This window comes from Ursus maritimus, unplaced genomic scaffold (genome assembly GCF_017311325.1).
Source record: "Ursus maritimus isolate PB19 unplaced genomic scaffold, ASM1731132v1 scaffold_7, whole genome shotgun sequence".
Lineage (NCBI taxonomy): Eukaryota > Metazoa > Chordata > Mammalia > Carnivora > Ursidae > Ursus > Ursus maritimus.
In genome coordinates this window covers 3,367,777-3,393,640 of record NW_024426885.1, presented here as the reverse complement: position 1 = coordinate 3,393,640, position 25,864 = coordinate 3,367,777, and the positions used below count along the sequence as shown (strand labels likewise).

General features: G+C 44.3%; 1 protein-coding gene across 2 annotated transcripts in view; it reads left to right on the top strand.

Annotated features, from left to right (window-relative positions):
• The window catches only part of MGMT (O-6-methylguanine-DNA methyltransferase), a 296,048-nt gene that overhangs the window by 10,277 nt on the left and 259,907 nt on the right, over nt 1–25,864 (top strand). Inside the window, exon 2 of one of the 2 annotated variants that reach the window (XM_040624039.1) lies at nt 5,788–5,918. The exons of the other annotated variant lie outside the window; for it this stretch is intronic. Within the exon in view, the coding sequence (XP_040479973.1) occupies nt 5,788–5,918 (131 nt within the window). The remainder of the gene's footprint in view (nt 1–5,787; nt 5,919–25,864) is intronic. 2 annotated transcript variants of the gene reach the window in all.

Here is a 25,864-nt window from a genome sequence, read left to right as displayed (position 1 = left end):
AGGGAGCCCGACGTGGGGCTTGATCCCAGGACTCTGGAATCATTACCCGAGCCAAAGGCAGACGCTCAACCCACTGAGCCACCCAGGTGCCCCCCCAAATTCACATGTTGAAGTCCTAACCCCCGTGACTATGTTTGGAGAAGGGCCTTTAGGAGGTAATGAAGATTAAATAGGGTCAGAAGGTGGGGCCCTCCTCCAGCAGGATTGGTAGAGACAGATCTCTCTCTCCCTGCTCCCTCCTCCTGTGTCTCCCTCCTCTGCCCGCCCCCTTCTCCCCTCCTCCATCCCCCCCCACCACCTTCACATGTTGAAGTCCTAACCCCCGTGACTATGTTTGGAGAAGGGCCTTTAGGAGGTAATGAAGATTAAATAGGGTCAGAAGGTGGGGCCCTCCTCCAGCAGGATTGGTAGAGACAGATCTCTCTCTCCCTGCTCCCTCCTCCTGTGTCTCCCTCCTCTGCCCGCCCCCTTCTCCCCTCCTCCATCCCCCCCCACCACCATTTGAGGGCAGAGGGGAGAAGGCAGCCATCTGCAGGCAGGAAGAGACCCTTCACCAGAAATAAAGTTAGCCAGAACCTTGATCTCGGACTTCACAGCCTCCAGAACCGTGAGAAAATAAGTTTCCGTTTAAGCTGTGTATTCTGCAGTATTGTATTATGGCAGCTGAGCGGGCTAATACACAGGTAAAGTGCAGGCTAGTTACTTCAAAAGCACAAAACTTACTTGGGGTTTGTGTATAAAGTTGGGATTTTAGGACAAGGGCAACTTTGTAGTCAGACAATACTCAGAAGTCCTGTCGGGTGGTTCTCAGGTTTAGCTCCTGGATCCCTTTCAAAGGTGTGAGTGTGTGTAGAGTAACAGAAAATGGAATAAACAGAAGCCTGTGTCTTACTACCAGGGAACCCAAAGGTTGCAGAGAGGGGATGTGGCAGGCAAGGCAAGACATGCCCAGAGGGCCGGTGGACTGTTGGCGGGCCTGGGGCCATTGTGGCCCTGGGTGCACGTGTTCTGAGATGCTGTCTGAGATACCTCTGATGCAAGAGGGAGAGGTGGGGAGGAGAGTCTGGTGTAAGTGCTGGGTGACTGCGATTCTTAGGCATGAGGAGGGTTGGGGAACTAGCCTAGATTTGCTCTTTGGGATTTTATATTGCTTGGTTGGTTGGTTGCTTTTTTTTTTTTTCCTTGACATTGGTCAATTCAGTCTCTAGTCCTGCCTGGATCAAGAAGCAGCATGGGGCCATCCTGTTGGACACCAGCTAGAATTCTAAGAATCATGCAGTTTGCTACTTTTCATGCTTAGTTGTCTTTCAGGATTTTTGGAGGTCTCTGTTGAGTTGGGGACCTCGCAAGACATTTGTCACTGACAGCTGCTGGCCTGCACTTGCACCAAATCGGCCAAAAAGGTAGGATATTGCTAAATTTAGTTCTACCGAAGCACCAGTTCGTGCTGTGGGGTGTAGATCTGCAGAAGGCATCAGACATTTAGGGACTTCTATGCTTGTTGCAAAGAAAGCTCAAGTTGCAAACTTTTACCTAATGAATCTTGCCATTGCTGAGCTATGGCCCCAGCCCTCTGTGCCCTTGCTCTGTGGGCTGGCACCCAGCGCCGTGCCCCCGGAATGGCGCTTGGCAGGGAGAGACCACTGTGGTCCCTGTGGGGGAAGCTGGGATCCCGGGTGACGGAGTGCGCTGTGCTTCTTATCGTGCTGTTAATATTTAAAATGTGGATTTGAATTCTCAGTTATGTTTTATTTATTTATTTATTAGCACAGCTATGTTTGTTGTTAAATTCCATAGTGAGAGTCTCTAAGAATATGATTAACCTTGAGGGCCATCTTATAATGTAATTATTAATGATTGATTCTGTTTATCCTGGAAATCAATAAGAGAGGCATAATGGTGTGGCACGTGGTTGGGCTCGATTTCGTACGTTTCGTAAACGCAGTTCTGTGACAACAGTGGTATCGGTTTATTACCCAGAGCGGGTTTGATGAATCTGAAGCGTGTGATTAGTTTTATATGATTGTGATATGTGGTGCTCCGTATATGACTTATGTTAATGTGGCAAGCAGTGTTAACGTGGTTAACGTGTCCTGCCACTAATAGTCAGGGTGGGGATGGATAGTAATTGATCTTCCTGGGAGTGCTGTAATGTAAAAACAATTCAGGCTGTTTGAAGTATATTTTACAAGTGTGCATTGGGCCTTTGGGATGTTATATTGAAAAACCCAATTGTACAGTTACCATGGGAACCCAATTAGAATAGATTGCTTGATATTTTTTTTTTTTTTTGGTCTTTCATCTTGACCAAAAATCTAATGTATTTTAAATGTTTTCATATGGAATTGTATTCATACACTGACTTGCTACACCAAAGGATTCTTTTTTTTTTTTCTCCTTGTTTCTAACTCTAAGCTGAAATAATGATACATTCTCTAGTGGAGCTTTATAAGGAAGTCTCCTGGAGAGACTTAATCAAATTTTTATGGAAAAGTTTGTACAGGTGGCGGTAGAGGTAGAGGTAGTAGAAGGCATTTAAAAAGCTGGGAAAGTGGTTATTTTCCTATGATGTTCCTCTGGTTGTGTTCTGGGTGTCAGAGAATACAGGGTGTTTCTCTGTTCTTCCTCCTGTTTGCAATGGGGGGATTTGGTCCTGAAAGGCTGGGTTGCAGAGGTGGGGTAGGGCCTGGCAGAGTCTCTGGACTCTTCCCTCCACACCAGTGCGCTCGTGGGATTTGGTTTCAGAGACTTTGCACTCTTAAAACTTATTGGAGATCCCAGAGAACTTATGTGAGTCATATATCAAATTACCATGTTAGAAGTTAACGTTGAGAAATTTGAAATTATTATCAATTCACTTAAGCAACAATTAACCTATTACATTTTAATGCAAATAACACATTTTTAAATGGAAAGTAACTATTTTCCATAAAAAACAGTGAAATGAGTGGTATTGGTTTACTTTTATCCCACATCTTTTAAATGACTGGATTAATAGAAGGGAGCTAGATCTCATACCAGCTTCTGTGCTCTGTCTGCTCTGATGCGTTTGGGTTGAAGCATATCAAGAGAGTCTGCCTTCATACGAATAACTGGTAAGGAAGGGCATTTTAATAGCTTTTTCAGATAATTGTGAATATTCTGTGAGATGGCATCAGAACTCGACAAGGAAAGTGTTAGCTTCTTGAAGGTTCTTCACTGTGTGGCATCTGAGCCCTTAGGGAGCTTTTTGTACCCCCTTACATGGAAATCGATTGGTGTGTCTCGCACCTTGAATGATTTTGTTACATCATTCTTTGGTCTTTTGGAAAATATCGGTTTGCTGATTTACGCACATCTTCCAAACGATGACAGGTTTCATAATGCAGTGTTGAAACCCATGCTTGTGGATAGCACCGCCTACCTAAGAATTGGGAGGCTAAGCCGCGGTGGTGGGTGCCAGTCTCCCAAAGCTGTAATCATCACTTGAAGCTCTCCATTTACCATTAGCAGCAAATACTGTCAATATGTCACTTGCAGTGATGTGCTCACTTTGTTTATTTTTGAGAAAATGTCTTCGGGATACCCTCGTCTGAATACCCATAGGTCCTTCCTCATTCCTGCAAGTAGAGCTTGTGTTCCGTGGATACGTCGGCCGCTTCTTGGAAGAGCTCCCGCAGCCGGGCAGGTGCGTTCCTGCACACAGGCCCCCATTCCCACTTTGCCACCGAGTGCTCCTGCACACTTTCCGCCTGGGCCCGGAAGACCCAAAACGGTCGAGATTGTGGAATAAAGACCACAAGCTTGATGGCTTCATGCAGACATTCTGACATGAACTGGCTTTTTCCCCCTTGATCTTGAGTTTGTGGAGCAGGAGGGGAGGAGGGTTGCCTCTTACTTTTCACCAGCCGTGTTCACTGCCCTTTCCATCATCCTCAGTCACGGTGAAGCGGGGTCTTCGCGGTGCTTTTCTGCGGGTGCCTCTTGTCACATTGGGGAAGTTTTCTCCTTCGTGTGGTTCACGTGCTGAATCACACTGCTTGACCTGCATGCACTAAACCGACTGCGTTCCTGGATGACCCCGCTTGGATGTATGGGTATCAGTACTGTCACACTTGCTGAATTCAGTTTGTTACTGTGTTTGAGGATTTGTGTGTCTGTGATTCTGGGGATACTGACCCATAGCTTTCTTGTCTGGGAGAGTCTTTCCAGTTTGGAATTAGAGCAATCCTAGACTCGTGAGGTGAGGTGTCTCTTATTTCCTGGAACAGTTTGTGTGCTGTTAATATTGTTTCTTCTTGGAATGTTTGATAGATTGGCCAATGAGGCCACATAGGCGTCAGGTTTTCTGTTTTGGGAAGGATGTTAACCATGAATTCTGTTTCTTTAGTAGGCAGAGTGTTATTCAAGTCATTTCTTTCTTCCACAGTGACTTTTTGGTAATTTGTGGTTTTCAAGGAACTTGGCCATTTCATCTCACTTGTTTGAATTTATTGGCCCAAAGTTATTTTAATATTCTCTTACTGTCCTTTGAGTGTCTGTAGGATTTAAGTCAGGTCTTTGTTTTTATTACTGATATTGGTAATTTGTGTTTTTCTCCTTTTTTTCTAATTGTTCTAGTTGGTGGTTTGTCCATTTCAGAGAACCAACTGTTGTTATAATTGATTTCCTCTTCCTTTTCTCTTTTACTTATTTCTTCGCTTCTCTTTATTATTCCCTTCTCCTGCCTCCTTTGGGTTCAGTTTACTTTCTCTTTGTCCTTTGCTAAGGTGGGTGCTTAGGTCATTGAGTTGAGCCCTTGGTCTTTTCTCCTGTTGACCCTCAGTGTCGAGTGTTCCCTCGAAGCGTGAAGCTTGCTAGAGCCACGTCGTGCTGATGGCTGCATTGTCGTCTTACTTTCATTCAGTGCCCTGTGTGTTCTGGTTTCCTTTGCGATTCCTTCTGAGTGCATGGCTTATTTAGAAGTATGTCGTCTCATTTCCAAATAGTCAAGGATTTGCCTGATATCTCTCTGTCACTGGTCTTCCATTTAATTACCTCGTGGTCAGAGGACATACTTTTTATGATTTCAGTCCTAAATTTATTGAGAATTGTTTCGTGGCCCAGAACATGACCTACGTTGGTGAATGTTCTGCAGTTTTTGGGTAGAGTGTTCTTGTATGTGTCAGCTGGGTCGGGATTGTTGATCATGCGGTTCAGGTCCTCTGTCTCGCTGGTCTAGAAATTATTAGCTACAGCTCGAGATTTGTCTGTTTCCCCTTTGATTCTCAGCCCTTGCTTCCTCTGCCTCAAACTTTTTATTAGGTATGTGCATATTTAGAATTTGTATGTCCTCTTGGTGAATGAACCCATTTACTTTTCTGAAATGGCCGCCTTCCGTCTTAATAATAGTGCTTGTTTTGAAATTCCTTGTTTGATACTAAGATGGCTACTCCAGGTTTCTTTTCCTTAGTGTTTCTGTGGCAAATGTTCTTCCACTCATTTATATTTTACCGATTTTGTCATTACCTCTCACATGTGTTTCTCGTAGGCACCATACAGTTGGGTCTCTTGTTTTTAAAAACTCTTATCGAATCAAGACTTTTTAGAAATTGGAGTATTGAGAGCATTTGCGTTATGCAGTTATCAGTAGGGTTGGGTGTAAGTGCGCTGTCTTGCTGTTTGACTTCTGTTTGTGCCATTTGATCTTTTGCCCCCTCATTTTCCTGCCACCTTTTGGATTATTTGGATATATATTTTAATGATTTTAGCTGAACTTCTATCGATACTGTTGGCTTACTGGCTCTTTCTCCATTCTTTTCTTTGTAGTGCTTACTCTGGGCGTCGTGTGCATGTTTAGCGTGTCAGAGTCTGCGCTCACGTGACATTACTCAGCATCACATACAGCGGAGAACCTACGACAGCCGCGTCAGGCTCTCCCGTGTTCCTGTTGGACTCATGTAATACATTTTATTTCTACCTATGCTACAGACTCCAAGATATATTGTCATTTTTGCTTTAGGCAGGGAGTTATCTTTTATTTTTTAATTTTTAAAGATTTTATTTGACACAGAGAGAGAGCTAGCGAGGGAGAGAGCACAAGCAGGGGGAGCAGCACAGGCAGAGGGAGAAGCAGGCTCCCTGCTGAGCAAAGGGCCCGATGTGGGACTCGATCCCAGGACTCTGGGAGCATGACCTGAGCTGAAGGCAGACGCTTAATTGACTGAGCCACACAGATGCCCAGGGAGTTATCTTTTAAGAGATTAAAAATAGGAACCCTCTTTTATATTTATTTGCATATTTTCTGTTTCTCATGCTCGTCATTCCTTTGTGTAAACCCAAGTTTCCATCTGGTATCATTTTTTTATGCCTAAGGAACTTGCACCAATGTTTCTCAAGTGCAGATGTTAGTACATGAACCGTCTTCCTTTTTTCTTCTTTTGAAAAAGCCTTTGTGTTGCTTTTATTATTGAAAGATATTTTGTGGCTTATAGAATTCTAGATTGACCATTTTTTTCCGTTCATGCTTTAAGTATGGTGTTCCATTGTGTCCCGCCTGACATAGCTCCTGGTGACCAGTGTGCCGTCATGCTTCATGTTTTTTCTGTGCTTGGAATCCGTCCTGCTTCCCCCTTCCGGCCACTTGGAAGGTTTTTCTTTATCGCTTTTTTCCCAGCAATTTGATTATGATGTGCCTCAGTTTACTTCTCTTTATGTTTTAATGCTTTGCTTTCGATGAGTTTCTCGCATCTGTGAGTATAGATTTTTCATTTAATTTGAAGAAACAGTTAATATTTTTTCAAATATTTTTCTGCCTATTTCCTTTTTCTGGGGTGACTCCAATGTACGTCCACGTGTTATTGATGCTCTGTTCATTTCCTTCCGTCTTTTTTTCTCTGCCTGGATAGTTAAAAAAATATTTTGCCTTCATTGTCACTAATTTTTCCCTTCTGCCATATCTAATCTGTTCATCACACCAGGTGTATTTCTCATTTTAGATACCGTATTTTACGTCTAAGTTCCATTAGGGTCCTTTTTATATCTTCTCTCCGCATGTTTTTTATTTCCTCTGTCTTGACCGTGGGGACATACCTATAATAACTGTTTTAACCCAGGCAGGCCGGCTCCAGAGCCCGTGACCTGTAGCACATGGATTTGTGTCAGCTGTTTAGCCTTCTGTCAGAGGCTTTTCTGTTTGTTTTCTGTTTCTTGACTATATTTGGGTAGTTGTGGTTGCCAGAGAGCTGTGCACAAAGAAAGTTAAGTATGCCAGGAAACCTAGGCTGAGGCTAGATTATGCAAGTACAGGTGAACTCTGTCAGTGAGCATACAGGCAGCCATGGTGAAAAGGGAAGTAGGAGCTACCCAGCACTCATTGTATAATTAGTACATAAATATCATCTATTCAGGAGAGAGAAACCTTTTCCTGTGAGAGGAATTTGTCCTAAAGTTTTAAGTAAGGGATAGTAAGGAATTTAGTGTTGGCTTTTTTAAATGACCAAATGCAGAAATGGTTTTTGTATGACTTTCTTTTCCTTTGTTTTCTTGTGGATCCTCAATTTAAACTGAAGGTATCGTGTTGTTTAGGGAACTGACAATGACAGTCGAGCGAGACATGTTCCAGTGGTCTTCCTCGATTGGGTGGAGGATGGAAGAGGGTCAGAGAGGAATGCATGGAGAGAGGGTCTTCTCAGGAGGAGTCTGTCACCCAGGAGTCTGATGTAAGTCCGCTGAGGAACGTTAGGAGAGGATACAGGTCAGCTGCCAGCGGGCTGCCAGAGCCGTCCCTCCTGTTGCTGCCCTGCCCTGCTGGTTCCCGTGCCCTTCGACTCCGGCAGTGTGTTCTGCTCACACTAGATCCAGGTCAGCAGTGAGAATGACACACAGGCGGTCCCAGGTGGCAGGTGTTGGGTTAAGCTGGTAGAAATGGGTTGACTCTGTTAAGAAATTTAAAGAACTTTATCCGTATTTTTACTCCAAAGGAGGGCCATTTCAACTGAATACTGAGAGGACCAGAATTGGAAAGTCAGGGGAAATCAAGGGCCTCTTGAACTCAGGGTATTTTTCCCTTGTCACTGTTGCTGTTTTTAAGGCATGGCGTCACTAGAAGCATGCTCTGCTGAAGGCTGTCATTGTGGCATTTTCAGGCTGTGGAAGACGAGACCAGACAGGAGGAGAGTGTGTTCCTTCCTGCCTGAATTCACACACCACTGCCGTTAATGCCTCTGCCAGCCCAGACCTTCATCAATTAAATTTAATAGTGGTGATAACATTAACCCCCTGCATTGCTGTCTACCTGACCATCTAGAGAGCTCACTGCAGCACTGCATCTGAGAAATCAATCAGTGGCAGCTGTCCTTTGTCCCCGGTTTCTCGGGTAGCTAGTATGAACTACTTGGCACGCAGAGCTAGCCTGGTGGTTTGCACTGTTTCTCTCTCAGCCATGTGCACACCTGAGAAGAAAAGACTCAACATGTGCCCTACAAGTGGGACGTGCAGGTTGCTGAGAGGATACGCCTGTGCTGTCACCACCGTCCGTCCCCCCCGACCAGTGTGAGAACCGTGCACGGCCATGATTGTATGATGCTTGCCAAATACTCCGTGAAATGAGCATGGTACCTCCTACCATATGTGAATGGCCACATCACTTCCGCAATCCCACATCTCAGGGGCTGCAGGAGAAGTAAGGGGGAAATGTGTTAACTGCCTAGTTTTGGGTTACATATAAACTTTGCCCACATGGACCAACGCGGTGTGCTAGTGTGCAACAGAAATGAACCCGTTTCTGTCTGCGGTGACGGAGTCGTGCAGGTGTGCGGTGTGCTAGCGTGCAACAGAAATGAACCCGTTTCTGTCTGCGGTGACGGAGTCGTGCAGGTGTGCGGTGTGCTAGCGTGCAACAGAAATGAACCCGTTTCTGTCTGCGGTGATGGAGTCGTGCAGGTTTGCAGTGTGCTAGCGTGCAACAGAAATGAACCCGTTTCTGTCTGCGGTGACGGAGTCGTGCAGGTGTGCGGTGTGCTAGCGTGCAAGAGAAATGAACCCGTTTCTGTCTGCGGTGACGGAGTCGTGCAAGTGCGCGGTGTGCTAGCATGCAACAGAAATGAACCCGTTTCTGTCTGCGGTGACGGAGTTGTGCAAGTGTGTGGTGTGCTAGCGTGCAACAGAAATGAACCCGTTTCTGTCTGTGGTGACGGAGTTGTGCAAGTGTCTCTTAGCATGGTCTTGAGCCCTTAGTAAAAGCACTCTTTGCTCTTTTCCAGTCACCAGATGTGCGTCTTCAGGTATTGTCATTTTCCCAGCGTACAGGATTTCGGCTTCGGTGTGGTTTGCTATATTAATTTGATCTTGAGTGGTTTTCTGGTGCAGTGTTTTTTTTTTTTTCTTTTTTCTTCCTCCTTTCCCTCCCTCCTTTCCTCTTTCCTTCCTTCATTTTTCCTTTTAAAATTATGTGTTGTTTGATACACACCAACGAGTGCGTGAGATGTCTAAGCTGTGAAGTACAGACGATAACTAGGACACCGGCCAGCTCAGTGCTGATTCAGGAAGCATCGCACCACCTGTCCTGGGGAGGGGATCTGTGCACCTCTCCTCCTGTCCTGCCCCCCCCTTCTGTTATGGCTGTTCTGAAGTTTGTGTTTATCTTTCTCTTACTTTTTAGATGTGTATGGTTTGACCATCTACCCAGCTGCTTTTCAACAAGATCCCATTTAGCGTGGCTCATTTGGACTTTTATAAAGAGCATGTGATGTGCTCTGAGTGTTCTAGCCTTGCTTTCTTCCGCTCAGAATACCGTGTGAGCTGTGCGTGGCTACATACGCCGTCTTCACGTCCCAGCATCTCCCCACGTGACTGTGCCTCTGTTTGCTTGTGTATTTGTCTGTGTTTGGTCCCCGGGCACTTGGGTTGTTCCTAGTGTTTGCCGGTCACCCACGGCAGCTATGATCACGCTCGTACGTGGCTTCCAGTGCACATCTACGACCGTTCCTCCTTGCTGTTCACTCAAGGGCACAACTCCTGCACCGTCCCTCTTCAGTGTTACAGGACAGTAACTGTTTTGTAAAGTGGTTGAAGCACATTAGACTCCTATCAGTTGATGTTCCCTGACCCAAACTTGGAAGTTCCTTAATCACTGCTAACTACTGGCTCGAAAGTAATGGTCTCGTTGTGGTCCTCACTTTCGTCTCTCTGATTACCAGTGACTTTGCGCAGCTTTCACGTCGCCATTCGTGATTCCTCTTGCCGAGTGTGTGCTCGTACCCTCTTGCCTGTATTTCTACTGATACCTTTTCTTATTGATTGACAGGAGGATTTTACCTTCTGGATTCGAGGGCTTTGTCACATGGGCGCTGTTACTGCCCCTCAGTGCGTGGCTTACCTTTCAGTGGACAGGGGTTCTTAATTTTCATGTAGTCGAACATAATTGAATTTGTGATTCTTTTCCTTTATAGTGCTATTTCTGTACTGATAGCACATTATATTAATTACCATAGCTTTAGGCTAACTCTTAACGTTGGTGGCGTTAAGTCTTCCCATCTTGCTCGTCCGTGCAAATTTCAGAATCAGTTTGTCAGATTCTTAGAAAGAAGCCTTTGGTGTTTTGATTGGAGCTGCTTACATCTATAATTAATTAATTAATGTGGGGAGAATAACATCTTCATGATGTGACTCTTCCTCCTGAATGTGCTGTATCTTTCCTATATATTTATTTAGGTCTTCTTTAGTGTCTGCTTATTTTTAATAGTTTCTTTCATGAAGAGCTTGCCCCACTTTGGTGATGTTTTCCCCAGGTCCTTATTGTTTTTGTTGCTATCATAAATGGTGTCTCTCTCTCTCTCTTTTTTTTTAAGGTAATCCTTTCTTTGTGATTGGTACATGGAAATGCTGTATTGATTTTTGTATGCTCATCTTATATTTAGTTTCTTTGCTAAATTCTCTCTTTAATATACTGTATGAATATTCTTGAATTTTCTGTGTAGACGATCAGTCATACTATCTATGAATGAGAGTTGGCTTCTTGCCTTCCACTCTGTTAATTAATCATTTACTTCTTTAATTTGCCATGTTGTGCTAGCTAGGGCCTCCACAACCATGGTCAGTAAAGATATGGTCATAATTTATATATTTACCTTGTTGCTTATTTTAAAGAGAAAGCTGTTAATTTTTCACCAACAAAAATGAAGTTTTTTATAGGCTTTTGGTAGAAAGGAAGCTTCCTTTTTTTTTTTTCTTTTGGTTGTCTGAAAAATTTTTAAAAATCATTGGTAGGCTCTGAACTTTACTAAATTATTTTTCTGCATCTATCAAAATGATTATGTGATTCCCACCCCCTATGTCTGTTGATGTGGGTAATTACTTCTATAGATTTATTAATGTTAAATCATTTTTGCATTTCAGGGATGAACTTGCCCACTAAGCATCATCTGGGCTAGGCTTACTGATTTTTTGTTTGGGGTTTTTGCATCTGTGTTTACGAATGAGATTGCCCATTCTTTTCCTTTCTTATAGCATCCCTGTGTGGTCTGGGTTTCAAAGATAACGGACTCATGAATAGATTGGCCATCCTCTATTTTCTTTTCTCTTGAAGAATTTAGATAAAAATGATCTTTTCTTTCAAAATTTGGTACATTTTGCCTTTGTAACCCAGTATTTGTGGGAAGACTTTTAAATTAGTGATTTAATTGCTTTTTTAGTTATAAGATTATTTAGTTTTTTTAAAGCTATAGTTAGGTTAATTACTTTAAGCCAGATTTTCAATTTTTGAAAGGGAAAACAGTTCATTGTTTTCTCACAAGTTTTAAATCTCTGTTATTGTGTTCCCTGTTTTCATTCCTTATATTGCTTATTTTCACATTCTCTTCTTTCTGCTTGTCCTATCTTAGGAGATGTTTGCCTGTCCTTGTAGCCTTTAGGAACCAGAGTTGACTGTGGTCCCACGTATTGTGTCTTAGATCTAATAATTGCTCGTAAGTTTCTGCCTGCTATTTCCTCCTGTTTCTTATTCTCTGTCCTGTTTCTGACTTCCAGATTAAAGGCTTACCTTACGTTTTGACCCCTTGCCTTTGCTGATTTCACATAGCGTCCTCCGTGTCCTGCTTCCCTGCGTTTAAAAGTTGTAGTAGGTCTGTTTTCATTGTTATGCCTTTTCAAGTATCTTTTAAGTTTCAGTATGATTTCCTGCTTAGGAAATGAGTTATTTGGAAGTATTTTTAAATTTCGAGACATGGAGTTTTTATTTATGACTTTGTTATTAATTTCTGTGGTAGGTTAATACTAAGGTGGCTCCTATGACCTTCACCTCCGGTTGTTGCTCCTGCGATTGCTGCCTTTTGTGGAAAAGGGGATTTTACAAATGCAGCTGAGGCTGCTTGTCAGTTGACCTAGAGATAGGGAGAGTCTGGGAGTGGTCCTGACCTAATAATCTCATGGGCTCCTTCCAAGTGGTGAGTTTTCCCGGTGGTGGTGGGAGAGGGCGTGGGTCGCAGGCAGGAGAGGGTGCTGTCTGTGCTGAGGTGGCAGGGGTGGAGGGGCAAGGTGCTGAGAGCGGTCACTGCCTGCCACCCTGCCAGACAATGGGGCCCCAGCCCTCCAGCTGAGGGACCCGGCTTCCACGGCCACCCACACGTGCTGGCAAAGCGGACTCCCCCCCAGCCTGCAGCTAAGAATCAGCCCTGCGGACACCGGAGCATGGTCTCTGAGACCCTGAGCAGAGGCTCTGGGCTGGACCAGTGGCACTTCTGAGGCAGAGGATGTCAGATGACAAATAGGGGGTGTTTGGACCACGACGTTTGCAGTAAATTCTTTTCACAGCAATAGCAGATTAATATACTTTTAATTGTATCACGGTGGGTGTATGAGGCCCAGAGGCTGCCGCCGCCGGTGTCCAGCCTTGCACGAGGGTTGTCTGCCTCCTGGCCACACGTGCGGGGAGGGTGTGTCTGTCTTCGTTCAGGACCGTGCGGAGCCCACACGGCTGCATCGGTGGTGGGTCCGGGTGTCGCACCCCCACACCAGCGTTCCTGGTTTTCTTCTTTCACTAACTGAGTTAATACTGTCAGGATGTTGTCCTTTCTCTTTTTTTATGATCAGTCTGTCAGTTTACTTATTTCAGTGGACTGACCTTCGGTTTTGTTGTTGTCCTTCTTGTTTTTCTGTCTTATGCTTAATTTCTGTTCTTCCTGCTCTTATTTCCTTCCATCTGTTTTCTTTGAATTTCATTTGGTGTTTTTGTTTTTCAGGTTTTTGAGATGGAAGCTCACTTGATTTTCAGCCTCTCTTCTTTTTCAGATGGACTTACAGAGCTATACATTTCTTCTGATGTGAATGCAGCTCTGGCTGCATTCTGTAAATACTGACACTCCTATTTTTATATTCACTCAGTTCAAAATATTTTCTAAGTCTGTTATATTAAATGTTTAACCCCAGAGTATTTAGCTGTGTGTGCCTTACTTTCCAAAAGTTGTTGTTTTTTTCCAATTATCCTTTTGTTAGTGATTTTTGGTCCAGTGTCACTGCAGGTCGTGCTTGCGGCCGGTCTGACTTCAGTCCTTGCGGTGTGCTGAGACTTGCTGTGGAACAGTGCAGGAGAGGGGCTGGTGAGCCCTGGAAGAGAGTGTGCGTTCTGCAGTTGCTGGGGGCGGCATTCTAGGTATGACCCTTCACAGGCTGGGTAAGGCACACCTCTCCCGTAAGCTTTATGACCTCTTTGCCTGCGTGCCCGCATCAGCTACTGAGAGAGAGAGATGTGTTAAGATCTCAAATTATTGGGGCTCCTGGGTGGCTCAGTCGTTAAGCGTCTGCCTTCAGCTCAGGGCGTGATCCCGGCGTTCTGGGATCGAGCCCCACATCAGGCTCCTCCGCTGGGAGCCTGCTTCTCCCTCTCCCACTCCCCCTGCTTGTGTTCCCTCTCTCGCTGCCTGTCTCTCTCTGTCAAATAAATAAATAAAATCTTTTAAAAAAAAATCTCAAATTATGTTTTTGGTTTTTCTGCTGCTTTAGTTCTGTCTTTTCCCTAATATATTTTTAGACTGTGTTATTAGGTGGGTACACATTTCACACTGTTAGGTCTTCCTTTGGACTGCCGTGTCGATTGCTATGAAGTGAACCTTTATACTGCAGTTAAAACTTCTTCCCTTAGCATCTTCATTGGCTAGGGTTTTTTTTATTGTGGTAAAACACATAAATTTACCATTGTAACCATTTCTAAGTAAGTAGTTCCGTAGTACTCAGCATATTCACACTGTTGTGCTCCAGGTCTCCAGAAGGTTTCCATCTTGCAGCCTTGAAATTGTTGTACCCGGGCAGGTAACTCCCCGTTTCACCCTCCCCCTAGCCCCTGGCAACATAATTTTCTGTTTTTGTGAATTTGACTCCTCTCGGTACCTCACAGAAGCGGACTCCTACAGCATTTGTGTCCTTGTGACTGGCTCCTTCCACTTAGCAGGTGTCCTCGCGGTGCGCCCGTGCGTGCTTGTGCTGTTTTGCCAGTGAAACAGAGACTTTGTTATGGGGGATGTATGTCATAGATCGGCTGGAAGACAGCCTGGCCGAGAGCGAGTTTCTCCCTTCCTTCCCCTTGTTTTTTCTTCTGTTTAGACCCTCCACGGATTAGGTGAGACCCACCTGCGTTGAGGAGTGGAGTCTGCTTTACTCTATATACTGATTCAGATGCTTCTCTCAGTCTGCAAACCCTCAGAGACATACCCAGAAATCGTGTCTAACCAAACGGCTGGACGCCCTGTGGTGCAGTCAGATTGACACGTGACCATACAGGTCATACATGCCCCCACCACATTTTATGTTCTCCCTCTGATAGACTCTTGCGTTGCTTCCTCCTCTCGGCCATTGTGGATAATGCTGCTCTGAACGTGGGGTGCAAGTATCTCTTCAGGTCCCTGCTTTCACCGCTTCTTTTGGATGTACACCCAGCTGTGGACTTGCTGGGCCACGTGGTAGTTGTGAATTTTTGAGGAAACTCCTTACCTCCTGTAGGAAGTACATCATTTTCCACTGCTCCCAGCAGTGCTCAGGGCTCCAGATTTTCCCTATCCTGGCCAACATTTGTTATTCTGCTTTTTTTAATAGCAGCACCCTTACAGGTGCAAGATGTGCATTGTCTGGCGTTACTGTTATTATACGCGACTTCTTTCGATCAGATCTGAATGCTGTTTCTTTTTCCATCCTTTACGTTCAGCCTTTGTCCTTATATTTAAAGTGTGTAAATAGCGTGTGGGTTTTTAAAATATCTGGCATAATAAGCTTCATTTTTTTGGTCCAGTCACATTAAAATCACAGGGGTGCCTGGGTGGCTCAGTCTGTTAAGTGTCCAACGCTTGATTTCGGCTCAGGTCATGATCTCGGGGTCATGAGATAGAGCCCCTCGTTGGGCTGCGCACTGGATGTGGAGTCTGCTTGGGATTCTCTTTCTCCCTCTGCCCCCACCTGCCCACCCTGCCACTGCCTGCTCGCGCACACGCAGTCTCTCTCTCAAAATGATAGTAGTTGCAGGTGTAGTTGAGTTTAATCCTGTCATTTTGCTATTTGTCTTGTGCTTGACCCGTATCTCTTGCTCCTTTATTTCTACTTTATTTTGCTTTCTTTTAGATTAATAAAATATTTTTTATTCTTCATTTTCCTCATCTATTACCTTTCTCATTCTACAGACCTTTTTGCTCTGTTAGTTATTCACCTAGAGATTGCAGTGTGAATCCTTGCCTTGCTAACGCTCACCTAAAACTGCCCTTCACCATGTCCTGAACGATGAGGTGCTTCATAGAGGTTTCTTCTATTTACCTCCGACCCAGCTTTTGTGCTCTTGGGTTCAATTCAAATACTCTAAAAGTTATCATCATCATCATCGTCTTCGTCGTTGTTTTCAACATTTAATACTCATGTAGATTTATGTGATTGATTGATTGATTGGTGGGTTTTGTTCCTGTCTCTGTTACTGTGCTTCCGTGTGGGATGATTTCCTTCTGCTTGAAGGTCCGCTAAGTTTTCTCCCTCCCTTCCTCCCTTCCTCCCTGTCTTTCTATCTTTCTTTCTGTCTTTCTCTCTTTGTCTTTTCCTTCCTTCCTTCCTTCCTTCCTTCCTTCCTTCCTTCCTTCCTGCTGGTCACCTGGCAGCGGTCAGAATGAGTCTTGGACACGTTATCTTCCCTCCCTGCAAGAGTAGGGTAATGGTTGTTGATTCTTGAGTTACTTTATTTCAAGTGTGCCCTTCACTTTCTCCTGGTTTCCAGGGTTTCTGTGGAAAAGTCAGCTGTCAGCTCTGTTGCTCCTTGGAAGCTCACGTGAATCTTTGACCGGGCTGCTGTGGTTTTCTGTCTGGTTTGAAGCTAATTAACTGTGTTTTGTGTAGTTGTGATTTTTCTTCAGGTTTCTTCCACTGGAGTTTGCTGAGTTTCTTCAATCCCCGGGTTGCTGTTCTCGGTTTCGGAAAATTCTTGACTCATTTCTGTGATTATTGTTGCTTTCNTGCTGATTGTCTCTCATCTGTGGTGCTCCTGTTTTCCTCCCGCCCGTCCTCCCATCCGTGCACCGGCTTGGACGTTTTCCATGCACCTGTCGTGCGGCTCACAAGGCCTGTGCTCTGCTCCACTCAGCCTCCCATAGTCTTATCTGGAGTTCCCTGTTCCAGAGTTGGCATTTTCCAGTTCTGTGAAAGGCCCATTCCATTTTTAATGTGTGTTTCAATTCCGTATTTAAAACCCTCTAGTTTCTCATTCACTTTGTCTTTTCCCCTTAGTTTCGAACATATTAACCATAATTATTTCAAAGTTTTTGTGTGCTGACACCAGTATCTTGGACATCCATTCTGCTGTTGTTTTATGGTTTTTTTCCTTCTCTTCATTGTGAGGTACACGTACACATCTGTGCACACATACCACGTGCACACCCTCTCACACACACACAGATAATTTCTGTACGTGGGACAATCACAGTTTTGTGTTTGGTTTTTACATCCGACTTTTTGTCATAAGTACTCTCCATACGATTGAACTTCTGCCAGCGTTATTTCTAGAGATGCCGCAGTGTCCCACTGTAACGTAACGTAATGTAACATTCTTTAATTGTTGGATATTTAGGGCATTTCCACATCTGAGACTCTGTCCTAAAGAACTAATTAAAGTTTTGTCAGAAAGATGTTTAATGTGGTATTTTTGAGAACGAAGACAAGTAGAGAAGGTATTTGAAGTGTTGGGTTGAGGAGTTGCTCACCGGCCTTCCGGCTTCTTGAGTTCAGCAACTGTGCTTATGGTTTTGGATCCCTGGTAGTGTGAGCCCCATTGACGGGTGTCATTTCAAGCCTCATCCACCAGCTGCTTGTCGGGTGCTTGTGGGTGGGATGTGTGCTGGAGCTTGCATCTGACCCTGAACCAGGCCCTGACCACGTGGACTTTGGCTTACCGTGGCAGAAGTGAATGACACGCTCCGTGGCCAGCCACGTGTTCTATGGCCCTCGTGAGTTCTGGGCTCCTTGTTTTCAGTGACATCAGCTCATTACGCCCTGGTCTCAGTTTCCCTCCTCTGTAAGGTGACAGTGTTGGCAGCTATGGAAACGTATGTCCATGACATCCAGCATGAGCCACTAGTCACATGTGCCACCAGACACTTGAAATGTGGGGAGTATGACTTAGGAATGGAATTTTTAACTTTTCTCACATTTTAATTGATTTAAATTTAAACGCGTGGCCCCGTGTGGCTAGCAGCTGCGGTACTGGGCAGCCTGGTCTGGGTGGGGTCAGTGTTCACTGAATGGTCTTCATCCACACTCTTATTCTGACATTTGCTGTCTTCGCTTATCTTTACTTTTATTTATTTATTTTCTCATTAGTGCTCTGAGTATTAGATATTCTGTGTACGAACAGATTACATACATACTGTTCCCTCTCCGCGCTGTTTTAACAGGGGCATCTTCTCCGCGGGGAGAGTAATTTGCCTGAACAGGACGCTAAAAATATAAAGTAGGCTGAATTAGAAAAGAAGGGATTTTGCTGGAAAGTAGCTTGTGTCGCAAAACCATTGAAGTAGGTGGAGGCATTGCTGGCCAGACACACGGTACCTGCGGTTAGCTCTGCGACTTCTCTTTGGCCGGGTTTCAGACTTTTGTCAAAATTAACAATTTAAATGTATGATTCAGTTTTCTCTTGTAAGTAATTGCTATTTATAAATGAGACTAGTTTCTCTTTGAATTTATGGTACAAATAACATGATTTATAGTTACAGATCTCTTGATCCTCTGGGTCCAGGCAAAATAAATGTAGTATCTAATGCTGGAATTGGGCAGGGTTTTAATGCGTATCTTAAAATATCTGCTTCGTAAAAGTGGGTTAAGTTATTTTAGAAACTATAAATAGTCACTTGGTAATTAGGTGTTTGGGTTTATTTGTTATAATGGAGTGCTTATTAAAGTTCAGTGCGTTTTTACCCCATGGATCAGAAGCTTTTATAGGCCAAGTGATAAGACGCATTTTCTACATTTCGCTTGCTCATTATGACTCATTACAGATGACAGATGGTCTACTCAACTTTCAAATTCCTGTTTGCTTGTGGAGAATGAAAGTTCTCATCTCTTCTGATCGGGCATACTCCAAAATTCTGGACCCGTTTTATATAACCTTATACTATATCTCATCGTCAAAAGGGAGAAGTGATAACACGGACTTGCTCTCGCCAGACTGTGGTCTGTCCTGGCTTATCTCTTTCTGCCAGGATTCTTCCTTTTTTTCTAGACAGAGCTTCCTCATGTAGTTAAGATGACATCAGGACTTCATCGGGGTGCCGGTTCCTGCAGACACAGCCCTGTGTCTGGTCACAGAGACTGTAATGCCATCACCGACCAGTTTGGTGTCTTCCCTCGTCCAGCGGGGTGGCACCGACAAGATTGATGTCACATTGTACACTCCGGGAGCTCTGGCCCGGCTGGGGACAGGCACTAGCGCACCTGCCTGTGTGCGTGGCCGCGTTTGGAGAGCACACAGTGACGGACACAGTGGGATTGTAGTATTTGCCATCTGGACTCTTCCTTTTAATTTTATCCTCATCATTTTTAAGAAAAGAAAATTGATGATTTGTGTGTTTGGAATCAAACATCATTACACATGGAAAACTGTGTTTTATAAGTATTTACAGGAAGCACCAGTGTCTGGAATTTCAGTCACTCTGAATCTTCCTCCAGCCCACTCCCCTCCAGAAGCCACTTTGATCCACCTTAGTCCTGCGTGGATTTTATTTGCTCTTCTCATGTGATCCAATAACAAAAGTACATTTAAAAATTTATGCATGTTTAATGAATGGCCACTGAGAGGAGAGACTACTTTTATAACAAGATTAATACCTTGGCTCAAGGGATATAACATTTTAGTAAAATCAAAATTTGTGTAGTTATCCTAGCTGTGCTTTCAACCTCTGGCTTCCTTATAAAAATGTCTAAATAAAATACTGATATCCGTCTCCGGCTCTGAGTCCCATCTGTGTTACGTGGCCTGACCTGGCACCCACCCAGGGTCTGATGTCTGGGCCAGGGTCTCTGGGTGCCTGTCACCTCAGCCTGTGCGACCGTGGAGCGTGGGAGTGTGCGCCAGTGCCAGCGGTCTCCATGCTTAGATGGTTCTGGAAAGAAGTAGTGTTTTGTGTTGTTTTAAATAAACTCATACATAGTCTTTCCCCTTTAATTACTACATCTTCATGTAGTGGTCTTGATTTTTTTTTTATTTCTTTTTTTGCTGAGAGAGTCCTATTAGGGTGGAAGCTATAGAGCAAATATTCTGAATGGTTTCTCATTTTGAGAAGGAGGAGTCTCATTTCTTCGTCTGATTTATAATGTGATAGAGAGCTGCTGGCCAGCTGACACTAATCTCAATTTATGATCTGTGTCATCTTTCTATTTCCCAGCCCCAGACCTGGATCCCTGTGCCCACCAACGCGTCTCCGAGGCAAACACACAGCACCGTCGTTCTGAATCCCAGAGGCTGCAGGGAGCAGTTTTCATTGAGAATTTTGATGCGTGTCTGCCAGCCTTCCCCAGTCTGCAGGTGGTGTGCCCTTGTAGGGGCGGCTGATGAGGGCCCATCGCCCCATTGCTCAGTGGCCGGTCTTTGGGGTCAGGGTAGAGCCTGCATGGACACAGATACCAGTAGAACGGGGTTTTTTGCCTTTTTATTTGAGCAGTTTTACACTTGTAGAAGCGTTTCTCTGCACCGTCCATCTAGTGTCGTCCAGGGTTGACACCTTCCATCAGCTTGCATAACCTCGTGTGGTTACCACCGCCAGGGAACGACGTACAACGCGTTGGTGTATTTGTCAGTGTCGGATACTGCTCCAAGCCTTGTTCACGACTCACCACGTGTCCCGCTCCTGTCATTTTTCTGTTCTGCCGTCCAGCCCAAGACCCCACACAGCATTTAGTGACCATCTGTCCCTCGTTTCTACTCTGCGACAGTTCCTCTGTCTTTGCTTGTGACCTGGATGCTTTCGATGAACGCTGGTCAAGTATTTAGTAGGATGTCCCTGATTTGGCCTTTTGATGTTGTCTCATGATCAGGTTGAGTTTCCCATTCTTGTTAAAAAGAGCACGGAGGTGATAGTCCGTCTCAAGGCCTCGCGCCATGAGGCATATGACGTCCACACGTCAGTCACCGGGAATGCTAACCTTGCTCACTTGGTTAAGCTGCGATCTGTCATGTCTCTCCAGCCATAGAGTTACTATTTCACCCTGTGTAGTTGAGAAGTACATTGGGGGAGATACTTTGAAACCACACAGACTTCTTGGTTCTCAGGCTTTCACCCACTGATTTTTGCATCCATCGATGTATCTTGCCTGCAACAATTATTGCTGTGTTTTTTGTCTGATGTTACGTATTTCCTTCATTCTTTCTTCATTTACTACTTGGAATTCTTAAGGAAGAGCTGTTTTTTCTCTCCCATTGATTCTGTGTGATGAATTATTGGTACTAGAATGGACTCTTGGGTATTCTTTCATACTGTGGATTTTAGGCAGTACTGTCTTTACTTATGTTGTTACTCAGACAGCTTTGACGGCGGCTCCTTGGGGTTGACTCCTGTGTCTCTGAGATATGCCCATCCTTCTTTAGTACTTCTTACTTTCTGGCACCACATGTAATCCACACGCATCTTATATTTTCCTTGCCTCAGCCCTGGATTCGGTCACTTCCGGCGGGAGCCCGAGTACCTTTTCCTGGAAGATGATATTTAGAAACCCAAATCTGGGCCCAGGTGTGCTTGTTGGTGCCGAGGTGCTGTGGCTCTGACCCTTCTCCGTGGACAGGACCCATGCCTGCACATCATCATGCATCCTGTGTTTACTTCTCTGTCTGTCATCTGCACGCATATTTAAACACTCTTGAGTTTGTCTTGACACTGCCAATTCAAATCCAACACAGCAGGTTTCCTTGTAGCCTGCACCCTTCCCCTATAGTGAGAACCCTGGCTCTCGTGATCCTCAGTGTACTCTCTACGTAACGGGAAGTAAACAGACTTGGGGAAGCATGTGTCTGTCACTGCATTGCGATCACCAGTGCAGATCGGGTCTGCTAGGTGAAATCCTGTTTGTGAAGGAGAGCATATCTTGTCCTTGCTTGGCAAAAAAAAGTAGTCTACAGAATTCTTCTAAACTACTCATGTAAGTGTGGTTAGGAACTTGGGGTTGAGGTTGGACTAGGATAGACAGAAAATGAACTGCCTTTGTTTCAAAATAGATGGCATGCTTCCAAATAGGGGGACCAGCTAACTTGCTTATTTTTCAAATATCCAAATGTTGCATGTTGAGAAGAAATTAAAAGAAATATTGAGGGTCCTCTACTATTAATTTTATGTGAATAATAATTTTCTTTTATTTCTCTACTTATTTAGAGCTGTTTTTTGTTGTTGTTCTTACCCATTTTCTTTTAATTCCCATTTTTTGTTGGATTGGTTCTTTTTACCTATATGTGATTCATTATGAATCTTACTTCTGTTTGTGATAAACACAGATATTAAATTTTCATGGCATGAACATGAAGCCCTCTGAAAGTTCTAGTTGCACTTTATTATAGCAGGGGTCGTACCATATTCATACTTAGAGGTGTGGCAGTCGAAAGTTTTAAAAGTATTCTGTGTCTTTATGGACACTGTGGGATGTAAGGTCTTACACCTGACTCCTATTTCATGAAGTTTTCTTACTAGAATTGTGTTTACTGGTGGCAAAGGACCATAAAACTTAGCTGACACAAATACAAGCTTATCATTGTTAGTTTTCATCAGATGAGGATTGGAAGTTGTTGGACATCTTTATGAAGTGTCCAGATCTTGGCGTAGGGAGGGCAGGGCATTTAGAGGTCTGTGCATAATTCCCCACGTTCCTTCCCTGGCTATGGTGGTCAGGCTAGTGGGCGATGTCTTGGAGATGAACCCAGACCCGCACTGGATATTTGGTGGTATTTGTCACTGCAGAATAACCAAGCCTGTTCTGACTGATATAGTGAGGATTGCGTCTGTGTCTAGGAGATAGTTATGAGTCTGGCAAAAGTGTAGGCTTTGAAATGTGTTGGATTTGACCTTGAATACACACCTACTACTTGCGTGCTGTGCCCTTGGGTTGGTTGCTTAACCTCCCAATCTGTTTTCTCATCTACAGGTAATTTGTTCTACCCTAGGTTTGCTGGGAGGAGTAAATGAGATAATGTATGTAAAGCGCCTGGCCCCGTGCCAGGCATATGCAGCTAATCAATCCCATTCCTACCCGCTAGACCTTCTGATAGTCCCTTGGCATGAGGTCACCTCTGTAAAGCCCAGAAACATTCTTTTTCTGGGATGTTTGCTTTTTGACAACAAAGGAAATAGATGACCCCATGGCTATTTTATCTTGCCTTAGAAGAGGGAGTTAAAGAAGGTATGGAGAATGGGGGCCAGAGGTGTGGTGTGAAGTGCTGGTTGTGTTTCCCTGAGGAAAGCTGCAGCCGAGGTCTGAGGCCATCTCCCCGTGTGAAGACGTGTGCCTGGGGAGCGGACCGCCTGCCTTCCTGACGGCCTGCGCGACTTCAGGGCCCCCTGTCACCTGTGATTAACTCACAGAGAAACCAGTGTGGGGACTCACAGATTTCTCCCTTTATTCTTGTCTTTAAAATCAAGTTACGTCTTTTTTTTTTTTTTTTTTTTTTTTTTTTTTTTTTTTTTTTTTTTTTTTTAGCAATAAACTTTTGAAGAAAATGAAGACTCTAGAACAGATGTAGTGACGGGGTAATCCGCTGACTGTGGGTTGCAGTATTACCCATGTAGACCTGATGGAGATGGCCGGTTTTAAAAGCAGCTCTACCCAAACACAACATAAAAATGTATGTGGGCTGGAAATACACCTTTTCTGTTTATGACTCTACTCCATATTTCATTTATATTTAAAACTGAGTTGACGAATATGAATACAGATATTTAGAGTTATTGTAATGTCATATTTGTTTATGTGCACGGACCATATCTTACAGTTTAAAGGGAGAGCAGTTAATGGTTTTGCCCACGCTGCCTGGGATTTCTTCTTCTTCTTTTTTTTTTTATCCTCCAGCATCCATTCTTCAGGTGTGTAGCTATTTTAGTGTTATGAAGGATGATGGATGATGCCGGAAAGTTTCTTTGGAAGCACTTCTGATATTGTGCAATGCACTTGGGGGTCAGCTGCACTTGACTGATGCATGATTTATCCCATGTCCCTGCCACTTCCTGAGATAAAGCTGCTGTTTTATCAAAAATGCCAGCAACGGTGATTTAGAATTTATAAACCTCCGTTTTCGAATAATTGTTCTGATTACTTTCTGCCTTGGCAATAAAATGATAAAGGTAATTGCACACAAATGTGAGATAGCACCAAAATACAATAAAATTAACGTGAATTAGCTTGACATGTCGATGAGAAGTATTTATGAAATGTCGTGTTGCAATAAGGGAGGGCGATATTATAGCTGGAAGGTGAGTTATTGCCTTAATGTAATACTCCTTGAAATTTAAAAAAGAGACTCTTTCTGTTGAGGGTGATTGTGCTTTTGAAATTAAGTTGAAGTGATTCTTATAATTGGCAACAGTAATGCATTTTGAAGGTAATATCTTTTATTGTGTTATGCCCAGTTGTATTACCTTTTATTTAGCAGTTTCTGGCTCTAGCTTTTCTAAAAGTCGGGTCGAGGCTGACTTGAATTCTGTCGGATCCAGGGGCTTGGATGTTTTATTCTCTTTTCGGTATTTCCTCTGGTGTGAATGTTAACAGATTTTTAAAGAATATTTTATTGAATCACTTAGATATCAAAGGTTAAATATCACAGTTATTTTTTAAGGAAGTTTAAGGAATGTTCTTATCAATGTGTTTTGTCTTCCTGTCTTTGCAAGCGTTCTGGGGATTTCCCATCACCGCATGATGGTTTCCCTCAGGGGCAGACCCGGGATCCCCATTTAAGTACACATGGTTTATGACTGCCCTTCACAATCCTGAAATGAAATTCGTAGATAACATCTACCTACATACAGACACTAGTGTTAAAAAATCTTAAAAGTAAGATACAAGTAAAGGGGCAGTAATTTATTATGCGGGTCTGTGTATTCGGAACAGAAATAGCAGGGCGGGCCTTGGCTGGAGCAGGCGGGCAGTGAGCGCCAGTGCGCGCCTCAGCGCGGCAGCCCCGGCCGGTTTGCTTCAGCTCCCGGTTTGATCAGCATTGACATCAGCGCACGGCTCCTCTGACATGGTGGCTGGCTTTCTGTAAAGTTCCAAAGAAGATGGAGCCCGTCTTCCCGCGGAGCTGCAGGCTGCTCGCATCCCGGCACCGCCCTGTGTGTGCGGAAGCCCCGCAACAGGTCTGCACGCGCACACGGTCGATGTGCTTGTGCTTCGGCTGTGTTGCAACACATTCGAAAGTGTCACAGGGTGCGGGATGACTCTGATCCCACACCTTCCAGAACGTTCTCTATCCCTGACCCCTGCCCTTTGCATGTTCCCAGCTCAGGCAGTCACTGTGACAAATGACACTGCCTTCTGATTGCCAACACCCCCCAGTTGAGAAAGACAGGCAAGGACCCCCAGTTCGGGAGCACCAAACCCCAGGGTGCGGTTAGGTGGGGGCCTCCCCGGTGCCCTCCTGATGAGGGGCCTGTGCCATCGCGCACCACCGGGGCAGCCAGAGGTGAGGTGTCTGGATGGGTGAGCCTCCCCGCGGCTGTGTGCTTCCACCAGCGGCCCATTTGTACCCAGGTCTGTGTGCCTGGCTGTGTTGTTTGTTTGTTTGTTTGTTTTGAGAGGTAAAATCTGTTAAAATTTATTTATTTATTTATTTTTTTAATGATTTTTTATTATATTATGTTATCACCATACAGTACATTCCCGGTTTCCGATGTAAGGCTCGATGATTCATTAGTTGCGTATAACACCCAGTGCACCATGCAATACGTGCCCTCCTTACTACCCATCACCGGTCTATCCCATTCCCCCACCCCTCTCCCCTCTGAGGCCCTCAGTTTGTTTCTCATAGTCCATAGTCTCTCATGTTTCATTCCCCCTTCTGATTACCCCCCCTTTCTTTATCCCTTTCTTCCCCTACCGATCTTCCTAGTTCTTATGTTCCATAGATGAGAGAAATCATATGATAGTTGTCTTTCTCTGCTTGACTTATTTCACTTAGCATTATCTCCTCCAGTGCTGTCCAGGTTGCAGCAAATGTTGAGAACTCGTTCTTTCTGATAGCTGAGTAATATTCCATTGTATATATGGACCACAACTTCTTAATCCAGTCATCTGTTGAAGGGCATCTCGGCTCCTTCCACGATTTAGCTATTGTGGACATTGCTGCTATGAACATTGGGGTGCATATGGCCCTTCTCTTCACTACGTCTGTATCTTTGGGGTAAACACCCAGTAGTGCAATGGCTGG